Consider the following 14,733-nt stretch of genomic DNA (forward strand, 5'->3'; position numbering starts at 1 on the left):
AAAAATTATAATTATGCTTAACACAATACATCACACTAAAGCAACTATCAGCAGACATGGTTTAGGGTCAATGAGAAATAACTTAATATTCTAACAGCAATTCAAAATCTTCCACAACCATTACAAAGTAAGTAGAGTTAAGACATGACACTGATAGCAGCAGCTGCAAGAGTATGAGGATGAGGAGTAGGAGAAGTAATTAACAAAGGGGATTTCTCAAGCCTTGTCCACATGTACATCAAGTTCCTTTCACAATAAAGTAACATACACCACCTCAATGTGCTATATTAATTTCATTTCACACTCGTTAATAGATAGTACTATTATGACAGAAAAGGTAAAAGAAGTTCAAGAAAATGAGAAGATTGTGACATGAAAAAAGAACATTACAACAAAGAGATGGCAGAGAAAAAGATGCATGTGAATAGTAGCAAATGAAGGTGACAATCAAAAGGAATCTGCAATAATTATTTGGACAGAAATAGTAAACTAAAGGGAGGTTGTGAAATGCAAGCAAACAAAGAGAAATTTGTACTTTTTAAATGAGAGACTAGTTAAGAAAAATCACACTAGTTCAGGTGCCACTGGCTGCTAGGTTGAGTGGGCGTTGGTTGGTTGGTTTTGGGGTTTGAGGGGGGCTAAACATTGAGGTCATCAGTCCCCAGTTCCAAACAGACATACTTGTAAAAGGCCTATACAGTAAAAGCGTAACCTCTGCACCCACAGGGAGGGAACACCAAAGGGCACAGAGCTAAAATGAACACCGCAGTAACACAAAATAGAGGACACTTAAAAGGAGCAGAGCAAATGGTTGACTACAAATGAAGAACCTCTAGCTGAAAAGCATTGATAGAGGTACCAACACAACTCGTTACCATAAAAGACACTATTTTGGTATCCACATCACAATTAAAAGTCGCTGGAGTGGGTGTAGCCTGAGAAATCATGCAAGAGCGCCCACATTAGAGTGAAAGATAAAACCCAGCTGCACAGGTAAAACGTAAAACTGAGTCAGCTATAGAGGCATCGTCACCGAGAATTAAAGGAAGTGCAGCTGGTAAATTAATGGACTGCCGCAAGGGGGCTAAAAGGGGGCAGTCCCTCAGAAGATGGACCACTGTCAGCCCTGCATCACAGCGACACTTGGGCGGGTTCTCACGACAAAGGAGATAGCTGTGGGTCAACTGCGTATGTCCAATTCGGAGACGGTATGTCCAATTCGGAGACGGCAGAGAACAACTGAGTCCCTACGCGTGCCCCTCAAGGATGAGTTCCATACGGTCGTGGATGACTTGACCATGCGGAGCTTATTTGGCGTGTACAAGACAGACCATTCAGAGCTCCAGACATCGCGGACATTGCGATGCAGGGCCGACCGGAGGTCTCTTTCCATGAGACCAAGCTCCAGGGGTGGCGAAGTGGTGGCCTGCTTGACCAACCAATCGACACGTTCGTTTCCTGGAATGCCGAATTGGCCCAGGGTCCACACAAACGTCGCTGAACAACCACACTTGGCGAGAGCAAAAACAGCATCTTGAATACCGCGGACCCAAGGGTCCTGAGAAAAGCACTGGTCGAGTGCTTGCAATCCACTCAGGGAGTCACTGCATATGACAAATGACTCCCCAGGGCAGGAGGAAAGGTGATGAAGTGCACAATAAAGAGCAACCAGCTCCACAGTGAAAGCACTGCTCCCACAAGGCAGGAAATGCCGCCCAACGTAGTCGCCGTGGATGAAAGAAAACCCAGTGCGTCCATCGACCACAGAACCATCGGTGCAGACTACATCTGCATCGCGAAACGAGGCAAGAAGAGCCAGGAATTGTTGACGAAGACTGGCAGGTGGAACAGAGGACTTGGAGTCGCAGGACAAATCCAAGCAAAGCCGCAAGCGAGGGAGGGACCAAGGAGGGGTAGAAGAAGAGGGCTGGAAGGATGGAGGAAGGGGGAGAGGACTCTAGTGACGAGAGAAGGGAACGAACGCGGACCGCGATCGGGAGACCCGACCTAGGCCGTCGTCGTGGGGAGGGGAGTGCAGAATATGGAAAAAGGAACCTGCGATTTGGGTGGTCGGGCGAGGCATGGATGTGGGCGATGTATGATGCAAGCTACTGTTGTCGGTGGAATCTTAGGGGATGGATTCCAGCTTCTGCAAGAAGGCTAGTCACTGGACTAGTGCGGAAGGCACCTGTCGCCAGTCTGACGCCACAATGGAGAATCGGATCGAGGATCTACAACGTTGAAGGCGCTGCTGAGTCGTACACTACACTCCTGTAATCGAGACGGGACTGGACTAGGGTCTTATAGAGCTGTAGGAGGGTTGTTCGTGTAGCCCCCCAAACGGTGTGGCTGAGGCAGCACCATTGTTTAAGCTCACAATGATGAGGTGTCCAAGTGAGCTGAGCATCAAACAGCATGCCAAGGAAGCGATGCGTCTCCTCAATATGAAGGAGTGCATTGGGAAGGTAGAGCTCTGGATGGAGGTGGACCGTTTGATGACGACAGAAATGCATCACTCGGGTCTTAGAGGCTGAGAACTGAAAACCATGGTTGGATGCCCAAAAAATGTGCCTTACGGATAGCTCCTTGCAGCTGCCGTTCAGTGACACTGATGCTTGGGGAACTGTAATAATGACAAAAGTCATCGGCATATAGAGAGGAACAGACCGATGAGCCCACCGCAGCCGCAAGATCATTAATCGCCGCCAAAAAGTGGGGAACACTGAGAACTGAGCCCTGCGGGACACCATTCTCCTGAATATCAGCAGAGCTAAAATAAGTGCCAACTCTAACCCGAAAGGAGTGATTGGAGAGAAAATTCCGTAGAAAAATCTGAAGCAGACCCCGTAAGCCCCATTTGTGCAGCGTAGCAAGGATATGATGGTGCCAGGTGGTATCGTACACCTTCCGAAAATCAAAGAGAACAGCAACTAGATGTTCTCGCTGAGTAAAAGCTGTATGAATAGTCAACTCTAGCGAGACTAAATTGTCAATCGCTGAGCGGCCCTGACGGAAGCCCCCTGGGCTAGGAGGCCCCGAGCTTCGAGGATCCACACGAGTCGCCGACTCACCTTCCGTTCCAGGAGTTTGCACATAACGTTGGTAAGGCTGATAGGGTGATAGCTATCAACCACCAGCAGATCTGCATCAGGTTTCAGCACCAGGATGGTAATGCTATCCTGCCAACGAGTTGGGAAAACGCCCTCCATCCAGATGCGATTAAACAGGGCGAGTAATTCACCCTGACAGTGTGCCGAGAGATGGCGAAGAAACTGGTTGTGAATTTGGTCTGGACCTGGAGAGGTATCAAGGCAAGCTGTAAGGGCACTCTGGAACTCCCATTCACTCAATGGGGCGTTGTATCATTCCCAACGGTGTGTGCGAAACGACAACTGCGTATGCTCAGCCTGCTCTTTAATGGCACGGAATTCTGCACTGTAGCCTGCTGTCAGGGAAATACGAGTGAAGTACTCTGCCAGATGTTCGGCGATGGCGATTGGGTCAGTACAAAGTGTACCCCAAAGAGGAAGGCAAGGGACAGATGCACGAGGGTGAAAGCCAAAAATGCGCCGAATCCGAAACCACACCTGAGATGGGGAGGTGTGAGAACCTATGGTGGCAACATATCGTTTGCAGCAGTCCTGTTTGCTCCGTCGGATTAACCGCCGAGCCCGAGCCCGCAGCTGTTTAAAGGCAAGAAATTCTCTAGGGAAGGATGACGCCAGTGTTGTTGCAGGGCTCGCCGGCGGTTCTGGATAGCTTCTGCAATCTCTGGTGTCCACCAAGGGACCGACTTACACCTTAGGGTACTTGAAGAACAGGGGACAGTTGCCTCGGCAGCAGAGACAATGGTCATAGTGACCTCGTCCACTGCCAAATCAATGCCACCAGGAAGCGGAGCAATGGCCATAGTAGCTGAGGTGTAGGCTGCCTAATCAGCTCCACGAAGAGATCATCGTGGCAGCTGGTTGGGATTGAAGAAGAGAAACCAGGATAGGAAAGTGGTCGCTACCACAGAGGTCGTCGTGAACCCTCCAACTGAGGTATGGAATAAGACCAGGGCTACTAAGAGAGAGGTCAACAGCCGAGTATGTGCCACGAGTCAAGCTAAAATATGTGGGAGCACCGGTATTAAGGAGGCAAATGTCCTGTTGTGCCAAGAGAGCCTCAACGTTCCTACCCTGGCCCGAGATCTGGGCCCCACCCCATAAAGGGTGATGCGCATAAAGTCCCCCAAAAGGAGGAATGGCGAGGGGAGCTGGGCGAACAAGGCAGCTAGGTCGGCAAGAGGGACAACCTTATCCGGGGGAAGGTAGAGGGAACAGATGGTAAGCTCCATTCCTGCCCAGATTCGAACAGCCACAGCATCGAGAGCTGTGTGAAGTGGCACTGGGGCACTAGGAACAGTGGCAAGAACACACACACAGACACCGCCAGACACCCTGTCGTATTCTACGCGGTTCTTATAGTAACCTCGGGAGCCACAGAGGGAGGGGGTCCGCGAGCAGGAAACCAGGTTTCCTGTAGGGCCAGACAAGTGGGAGGGAAGCGGCACAAAAGCTGTTTCAACTCAGCAAGGTGGTGGAAAAAAACCATGGCAATTCCACTGAAGGATAATGGTATCCGACTGTGAAGACATGAAAGAACCGGAGAGGGTGGGGGTGGGGGGGGGAATAGGTTAGGCCTTAAAAGTGCTCGCCGCCACCGATTGCGAAGTAGCCTGATCAACTTCCATAGGAGCTGCTGGTCGAGCAACATCTAACTCCTGAGTGGACACTAGATGCTCCACATCATATTCAGGTGCTGCGGTGAACTCCTTTTCTGTCCTTCTCCATTTGATTTTTCTTCTTTTTGGTAGGGTCCCGTTTGTCCTTCGGTTTATCATGCTGGGTGGGCTTTTCCGACCCAGCCTCATGGTCCGAGGAAGACCTGGAAGACCTACAGCCCTAAGGTGGTGGCAAAGGGCACCAAGCGATCCCTTCCGCGCGAGGGGAGCCGGAGGAGGCGGGCACTTCTCCGGCTGAGAGGTGGGGACTGAAGTCCCCAAAGAAGGAGGGGTTGTTACTCCCGATGTTGATAACAGGGGAGCAACGGAACAGGGTGTTCCCCCAACTACCTGGGTGGCGGAATAGATGACCGGGCTGGAGGGCCCACAAAAAGTGGCTGACCTTGGGGGCTCGTCGCCAGGGATGGCGACATCAAAGGTGCTGCAGCAAACATCAATGAAATGCATACAGGGTGAAGTTGGTCTTACTTGCGTTTGGCCTCTGTGTAAGTGAGCCTGTCCAAGGTCTTATACTCCATAATCTTCCGTTCTTTTTGATAAACCAAGCAGTCTGATGAGCAAGGTGACTGTTTCTGTCCGCAGTTGACACAAACAGGGGGCAGCGAACACGGGACGTTTGGCTGGGAGGCACGTCCACAGTCCCAACAGGTAGGGTTGGCGTCCCATCTCGATGACATGTGCCCAAACCTCCAGCACTTAAAGCAGCACATGGGAGGAGGGATGTAAGGCTTAACATCACATCGATACATCATCACTTTGTCCGCCCCGGTAGCTGAGTGGTCAGCGTGACAGACTGTCAATCCTAGGGGCCCGGGTTCAATTCCCGGCTGGGTCAGAGATTTTCTCCGCTCAGGGACTGGGTGTTGTGTTGTCCTAATCATCATCAATTCATCCCCATCGACGCGCAGGTCGCCGAAGTGGCGTCAAATCGAAATACCTGCACCAGGCAAACGGTCTACCCGACGGGAGGCCCTAGCCACACGACATTTCCATTTCCATCATCACTTTGACCTTCTCGGGCAGGGTGTCTCCCTCGAAAGCCAAGATGAAAGCACCAGTGGCGACCATACTATCTTTAGGTCCCCTGAAGACACGTACAAAGTGGACACTGCGGCGATCTAGATTTGCACGGAGCTCGCCGTCAGACTGCAACAACAGGTCATGTTGAAAAATAAGGCTCTGAACCCTATTGAGGCTCTTGTGAGGCATAATGGAGACTGCAACATCACCGAGCTTGTCACAAGCAAGCAATGCCAGTGACTGTGCTGGGGATGCTGTCTGTATGAGGACTGCTCCAGACCTCGTTTTAGACATGCCCTCAACTTCTCCAAACTTGTCCTCTAAATTTACCACACAAAACTGAGGCTTTGTGGTCAGAAATGGGTCCCCATCTGTTCGGCTGCAAACCAGAAATCGAGGAGAATATGTCTCACCAGGTAATTTAGACCACCGTTCCTCCCCTGGTGTGGACAGGGAAGGGAACGATTGGGGGCTCATACTGTAAAGCATTGAACTTTCCTCTCTTAGAGACTCGTGCTTGCACACTATTCGTATTTCGTTTCATGGTGGTCCCACGAGCAGCTAGAGGAAGGAATGTCCACCCAGACAGAGCCCTGCTTGCCTGGGTAAGCCTAATACAACCGGGGTCTGGCAAGTTCCCCAGAAGTCGCCTGCTAGCAACTGTTCTACCTCAACAGCCATGCGTCTCCTCAGCGCGCAGCACACCTCGAGATTGAGGTTTTTTTTAATAGAGGTTTATACCATCCTCGTGACCCAGGCAGTTAAGCCAAGATCCCCGGGCTCTGTACCGTACAACGTTCCACCGTCGCGCCTTACGGTGGTCGTTGAAGCACGCTCAGAGCTTACGGTATTGAGGACTGGTGGCGCTTCCCAGTCCCCAGCTCAGGGACCCCAAGGTCGCCAAGCCTGTACCCAGCAAATAAATGCTGAGCCCCCTGAGGGGAATGATGATAAGAATGTAGATGTTAAATTAGAGATTTCAGGGTGCACATGGCATTGTAAGTAGAAGATTAAAAATACACACGAAAAATCATAAAAATGAAGTACTGTAAGCTAATGGCTCTACTTGTTCTATTGTATGGCAGTGAAGCACAGGTTATGAAAAGAGGAGTCTAGCGACAGTCAGGGTGCTGAAATGAAAATTTCGAAACAGTCAGAGGTTGCAATAAGTTACAGGATTCATAATGTCAACAACACAAATTGTGAATATTTTTGCAGTAAATGATAATAGAAAAACATACACAAAACCGGAAGGAACATCTAAAAAAAAAAAAAAAGAAGAAGGAGAGAGAGAAGGTTTCTAAAAATGGCCTTACAACACAATCCCACAGGAACGACAGACATAGGCTGTCCACTTTGAAAAGATGGAACTAATTCTTCAGTAACCTTTTTGGGTTGTCCTGCACTAAAGTTCTGCTTTTATTTGCTCACCTCATGAGAACATATAGTGAATGAACTAGTGTAACTCATTATAGTCATTAATGTTAATGTCAATGGCACTGACTGGGAAGAGGCAGGAAGTGCAAGATATAGTAGTAACTGTACCACATCGTGCTTGCAAACACTGCAAATATGCAAGAGAGTTCAGGTGGGTGGTGGCAGATAAGCACGTCTTACACGTGGCTCCCAAGAGGCACCCAAGCAGCTGAATTATCAGGCAAGATAGCACTGGTTAACATTTAAAACACTGTATGGTTGGTAGAATGTACATTTTCAAATTGCAGCAGTAAACCATTACTTTTACATTATCATTTAATACGTCCCTTCAAAAAAAAAAAAAAAAAAAAAAGGGGCAAGTGTCTATTCTGATGTCTTTGGTCCCATTACGCACGAAGGACAAACTGGAGACCCTGATATTGCATACAGTTATTTATTAATTATTTATACGTCAAGCTCAGTAGGACCAAATTGAGGAGTAAATCTCAAAGGTAATGGAATGTGTCATCATGTGAAATTAGAACATAAAAGTAATAACAGATAAAAATAAATGCTTATGAACCCGAAAAAAGTCAGTCCATAAGTTTATGTAAACACAATCAACAATACAACAAGAATCAGCTTAATTTTTCAAGGAACTCCTCGACAGAATAGAAGGAGTGACTCACGAGGAAACTCTTCAGTTTCGACTTGAAAGCGCATGGATCACTGCTAAGATTCTTGAATTCGAGTGGTAGCTTACTGGAAATGGATGCAGCAGTATACTGCACACCTTTCTGCACAAGAGTTAAGGAAGTAGGATCCAATTGCAGGTTTGATTTCTGCCAAGCATTAACTGAGTGAAAGGGGCTTATTCTTGGGAATAAGCTAGTATTGTTAACAAGAAATGACAGTATATTGAGAGGGCAATGTCAAAATACCCTGATTCGTGAACAAGGGTCGACAATAGGTTCATGAACTTACACCACTTATTGCCCGAACCGCCCGTTTCTGAGCCCAAAATATCCTTTTAGAATGGGAAGAGTTACCCCAAAATATAACACCATATGACATAAGTGAATGTAAATAAGCAAAGTAGACCAATTTTTGCACTTCAGACACCGTTCAAATGATGAAAATGGCAGCATTAAGTCTTTGAAGAAGATCCTGAACATAGGCTTTCCATGACAGCTTACTGTATAGCTGAACACCTAGAAATTTGAACTGTTCAGTTTCACTAATCATATGCCCATTCTGTGAAATTAAAACGTCAGGTTTTGTTAAATTGTGTGTTGGAAACTGTAAAAACTGAATCTTATTGTGATTTAGCGTTAGTCTGCAATGTGAGGTTACAACAGAAAATTGCACCCTGGATCATTTTGAGAAACTTCCGAGGAGTGATGGCGCACCAAATGTCACTGGGCTTCCCAGGTGGAGCAGCTTTAAATTTTGCTGAACCAATTTTACGTTCTGAATTTTTCCCCCATTTGTTAAATGCACTCTAACAATATATTCTCTCTCCAGTGAAACTAATGGGGTCTTGTAGCCATCAGATTGAGAAAGTTTTATCATATCTGTTGTGGATTATTTGCCATGGTGCTCTCCCTGTGGGCGTACCCCACACCCACGACAGCTGCCTGCCATGGTTAGTTTTTCCCATGCTCTACACTCCACAAGCACACACTCCTTGGCATGCTTGTGGAGTTTTCAGCTCAGGCACCAGCACTATATTCCCTGCACTGCCAGGGTGCTACAACTCTAGGTTACCTGGCATCATCACTGTTTTTAAACTCCAACATGCCACAGGGGCCTAACTATATATTTCCGAACAGGGGTTCCTCTTCAAGAGTAAGCAATTTCCCATTCTGCACAACATGCTAAGCATTGTTGGTATTTATTATACAAGGTGCAACCATGAAGTAAGTCCCACCCCCCTTTCTTTTTTTTTAACACAGACAACATCATTACATGAAAAGCTTTATTGGCAATAGGCACAAAACCCTGAATTCCAGTCACCACTTTCTCAAAAATATCATCTACTACTACAGATATGTAGATGATACCATCATTTTAATCAAAGACACTAAAGATGACATCAGTGAGTTGAACCAGTTATTCGACAGTGAAAACATAAAATTCACAGTTGAACACCAAACAGATGACACCACAACACCTATTACAATCCACAGCTCCTCTTGTCACTCCACAGCCCACAAAATGGCAGCATTCCAGTACATGATCAATAAAGCTATCCAATTACCATTATCTGAAGACAAATGTGAACAAGAAACTGAAATAATAAAACAAACTGCTATTGCAAATGGTTATAACAGCTCCACAGTAGACACCCTAAAACAGTCACTCAATAATGGCAAAGCAATCACAACACAAAAAACAAAAAGAATGTAACATCATCTATACAATCCACTTTCTTGTAATATTCATATAAGATTGCCAATGTCTTCAAATGAAAAGGCATAAGCATATCCTTTACCACAGACAACATTGGACAGAAGTTACCTCACATCAGCAGCACACAAAACACACTTCAACACACAGTTGTGGGCAAAATTAAATGTTTGGACTGTGCCTGCTTCTACATAGGCCAGACATGCAGATCATTTGAGGTTGGATTCGAAGAACACATGGCAGCACTAAAAACACAAAAAATACCACACATCAGCAATAGCCACCCACGTGCATGAAACAGAACACCATGTTAACAACAGGGGGCAACAAAACACCATGTTAACAACACAAGTATCAGCATCCTACACATGCCAAAAGGCAGAAAACTAGACATCCTTGAAAAACTCCAAACATACAAACACCAAACAATCCATCTTAAATGACAAAAATGGCAATATTTACAATAGTATCATCTCTGTTTCAGCAACAGCGCGCGCGTGCGCACACGCACACACACACACCCCTTAGTGTTAACCAATAAATATTTTGGATATGAATATAATAGAGGGAAAAATTCCACGTAGGAAAAATATATATAAAAACAAAGATGCTGTAACTTACCAAACGAAAGCGTTGGTATGTTGATAGAGACACTAAAAACACACAAACACACACAAATTTCAAGCTTTCGCAACCCAAGGTTGCTTCATCAGTAAAGAGGGAAGGAGAGCGAAAGATGAAAGGATGTAGGTTTTAAGGGAGAGTGTAAGGAGTCATTCCAATCCCGGGAGCGGAAAGACTTACCTTAGGGGGAAAAAGGGACAGGTATACACTCACATGCACACACACACATATCCATCCACACATATACAGACAGAGGCAGACATTGTAAATGCAAAGAGATTGGGCAGAGTTGTCAGTCGAGGTGGAAGTACAGAGGCAAAGATGATGTTGAATGACAGGTGAGGTACGAGGGGTGGCAATTTGAAATTAGCGGAGGTTGAGGCCTGGTGGGTAACGGGAAGAGAGAATATACTGAAGGGCAAGTTCCCATCTCCGGAGTTCTGATAGGTTGGTGTCAGTGGGAAGTATCCAGATAACCCGGACGGTGTAACACTGTGCCAAGATGTGCTGGCCGTGCACCAAGGCACGGTAATGATCCTCATTACCAACAAACACTGTCTGCCAGTGTCCGTTCATGCGAATGGACAGTTTGTTGCTGGTCATTCCCGAAGGCTTCATAGTGTAGGCATGTCAGTTGGTAAATCACGTGGGTGCTTTCACGCGTGGCTCTGCCTTTGATCGTGTACATCTTCCGGATTACAGGACTGGAGTAGGTGGTGGTGGTGGGAGGGTGCATGGGACAGGTCTTACACCACGGACGGTTACAAGGGTAGGAGCCAGAGGGTAGGGAAGGTGGTTTGGGGATTTCATAGGGATGAACCAAGAGGTTCATCCTAGGCTTCGTAACCTCTTGGTGACACAGTACTGCAACAGTTTCATTCAGATCAGAAGTCAGTCTTTAACGTCTCTACTGGATGAAATATTTAGCTGCCAGATCTGACTATAACGTATAAAGGCAAGTAATAATGGAATGTTTGAAAATATAATGAAGTTGCAGTTTGGAAATGAGACTGTCAAATTTGTTTTGGGGGAAAGCTAAGATGAGAAAAATGCAAATCTTTTATCAAAGGATAGAGTATGAAACAATACCTGCCAATCGTCCATTGTAATATCAATTATGAGTTGTTTCCTGGTGATGCCAGTTTTCTCTCTCCTGGCTATCTCAGATGAGCTCACTGGTACAAGGACTGGAACATTGTTTTCATCTGAAAAGAGAGATGCCAATTTCTTCTGAAATGTTAATTGCTTTCATTAGAAGATTAACTACTGATGCAGACACTAAAATAATATTTTAATTTTTCTACAACACAACATCCTAAGCATCCATACTAAGGTATTTCAAAATAGCAGTGCACTTCAATAAAAAATTATACTAACAAAATTACAAAAGAAATGCTGTCATGTAAATGTCACTTAACTCAAAAGATGACTGAAGACAGCACAACCAACACATATAATTTGGGAACTTCATAAAAGAGTAAACAGTTACAAAAAAGTTTACAATCATCCCGTGGGGTGACATCATTGACATGACAATGTTTTGAATTGTCACGAGTAGTGGGAAGGATAGAAAATAAACAAATGTTCACATTAAAGTTCTGATACTGAATTTCACAAATACTAGGAAATCCTACCTAAAGTCAGAAGCACCACACCATCTCTCACTAAAAATGATACGTGAAACATGTTTTCAACTGTTCTTGAAAATGACTTGGGGTCTACAACAAAATGGAAATAGGATACTGGTTTCTTGCTTTTACCACTTTCAGCATGAAGAACCTTTATCATACGCTGGAGCACTTTTTGAATTTCAGTCTCTTCCTTCTCTAAAGTTGTGACCTATGGAATCAACAAGAAAAAGGAACAGTTAAAATTTTCTTAGACATTACAGAAAGGCAAATGATACAATGTAACACAGTTTGACACAAACTAGCCACTACGAATAAAACATTACTGAAGTATCAATTCTACAATGAATTTCACAAAGCATTTCCTCTGAAAATGAAAATAATGAAAGCTAATTTACACGTACTTTCACTGTTTACCACAGACACTATTCATGAACAGCCTCAGCATTTAATTGCTGTAATTACCTACAGTGGTGCACCATTGTGGATTCAGCCCATAGCAACTGGGGAACAAACTAACAACTAGAGAGCACATCCACCTACAAACCTTACAAGAACCCATTCCAGAAATCCATCAGGATCTCCAGTCACTACTCAAATCCTTAGGCCCATCCAGGACATACCCCTGGAGTCTACTGCTCTGTTCACTCCTATCACTCCCCCACACTCCCACCTTCTACATGCTTCCTAAAGTCCATAAACCCTACCACCCAGTATGCTCATCATGGCCGGTTAATGTACCCCCACTAAGAGAAGCTCTGCTCTCATAGACCAACACCTTCAACCTATTACCTGGACCTACCCTCCTATATAAAAGATACCAACCATTTCCTCACCGGCTCTCCACAGCTCCTGTACTTTTACCACATGGTGCCCTGCCCATCACAACTGATGTCATCTCCCTTTACACTAACACCCCTAATGCCCATGGCCTTACCACTATTGAACACTACCTTTCCCAACACCTGAGATTCCAAACCAACAACCACCTTCCTACTCGTCATGACCAACTATATCCTCACCCACAATTACTTCTCCTTTGAAGGCATTACCTACAAACAAATCCGGGGTATGGCTACGGGTGCCAGCATGGCACCATCCTATGCCAACCTATTCCTGGGCCATCTAGAGGAATCTTCCTGAAACATGTAGAATACTAAACCCCTTATCTGGTTCAGATTCATTGATGACATTTTTGCCATTTGGACTGAGGGTGAGTACACCCTATCCACATTCCTCCAGAACCTCAACAAGTTCTCCCACATTTGCTTCACCTGGTCCTATTCAACCCAACAAGCCACCTTCCTACATCACTACCTCCGTACAGCCTAGCCACCAATGGTTGTCGCGTCTGCAGTGACATGCGATCCCCCTCTAAATATACCGATGGTCTCACTGAAGCCCTCACAAACTGTAATTATCCTGCCAACCTTGTACAAAAACAAATCTCCTCTGCCTTATCTTTCCAGTCTCCCATCATCCGACAAAGTCCCGCCACAGAGGAGCATTCCCCTGATAACTTAGGGGTATGGAGCAACTTAATTACATTCTCCAACAGGGTTTCTTGTCCTGCCATGAAATGAGTAATCTCCTGCACCCTATCCTTCTCACCCCTCCCCCAGTGGTACTCTATGTCCACCGAACCTACACAATATACTTGTCCATCCCTACACAACCCCTGCTCCCAACCCCCTTACCTCCTTGCCCATACCCCTGCAATAGACCTAGATTCAAGACCTGTCATACATCCTCCTACCACCACCACCACCACCACCTACTCCAATTAGTCATAAACATCACCTATCCCATCAGAAGCAAGGCTACCTGGGAAACCAGTCATGTGATCTAAAAGCTAAGCTGCAACCACTGTGCTGCATTCTATGGGGGCATGATAACCAACAAGCTGTCTGTCCGCATGAATGGCCAGTGACAAACTGTGGCCAAGAAACAAGAGGACCACCCTGTTGCTGAGCACACTGCCAAACATGACATCCTTTATTTCAATGATTGCGTCACAGCCTGTTCCTACATGGATCCTTCCCACCAACACCAGCTCTTATGAGTTGCACAGATGGGGACTTTCCCTGCACTATATCCTACATTCCCACAACCCTCCTGACCTCAACCTTCGTTAGTCATTGTCCTCTCCCATCCAGCCACTTCTCTGTTCCCGTTCCAGCACTACACAGCTCTCATTCCCCCATCGCACCCAGTCTTTTTACTTCTCTCCTTTTCTGCTATCCCCCTCCCTACCTCTCCTCCGCCCTCCGTCTAACCTCCTGACTGCACGTAGCTGCCCTACCATCTTTCCACCTCGTCCCTGCGTGCTCGCCAACAACAAGTCACTGTCCGCCATCCCTACCCTACTATCCTTTCCCCTCCCCGCCCAACCTCCTCCTTACTCCCACCCAGTCACCACTCCCATCATGCACTGCTGCTGATGCTCGCAGTGTGGCCTCAGTTGCCTGAGACTGCAGAGTGTGTGTGTGTCTATTATTTCGATGAAGAACTTACAGCCGAAAACTATTGTGTGTGTGTGTGTGTGTGTGTGTGTGTGTGTGTGTGTGTGTGTGTATTATTGTATTATTTTGATGAAGAACTTATGGCTGAAAGCTATATTTGTGACAGTCTTTTTGATGTGCCTATCTGTGACTCCGTATCTCCTCTATATGGTGCGTAGCAACTTTCCTTTTCACAATCATTAAATATTTATTTATATATGTAGGCCATTTAAAGAACTTACACACTGTTCAACTATCTCCAAAGTAGGTCAAAGATAACAGGTGCTTGTTACAAGTAAATAGAAGAGTAGTAACGACAGAAGAAGCATTTATGGCCAAAAAATTGCAA

At 45.9% G+C, this 14,733-nt stretch overlaps 1 protein-coding gene across 2 annotated transcripts in view; it reads right to left on the minus strand.

Annotated features, from left to right (window-relative positions):
* LOC126416142 (EP300-interacting inhibitor of differentiation 3) overlaps positions 1-14,733 on the minus strand; it is a 105,968-nt gene that overhangs the window by 2,986 nt on the left and 88,249 nt on the right. Inside the window, exons 5-7 of one of the 2 annotated variants that reach the window (XM_050083688.1) lie at positions 11,890-12,094; positions 11,345-11,460; positions 9,763-9,876 (exon numbers count right to left, since the gene is read on the minus strand). In XM_050083688.1, the coding sequence (XP_049939645.1) occupies positions 9,841-9,876; positions 11,345-11,460; positions 11,890-12,094 (357 nt within the window). In that variant the 3' untranslated portion in view covers positions 9,763-9,840. Of the gene's footprint in view, positions 1-9,762; positions 9,877-11,344; positions 11,461-11,889; positions 12,095-14,733 lie in introns of those variants that run through there. The other variant, XM_050083687.1, reaches the window with a different exon arrangement.

This window comes from Schistocerca serialis, chromosome 8 (assembly GCF_023864345.2).
Source record: "Schistocerca serialis cubense isolate TAMUIC-IGC-003099 chromosome 8, iqSchSeri2.2, whole genome shotgun sequence".
NCBI classification, from domain to species: Eukaryota; Metazoa; Arthropoda; class Insecta; order Orthoptera; family Acrididae; genus Schistocerca; species Schistocerca serialis.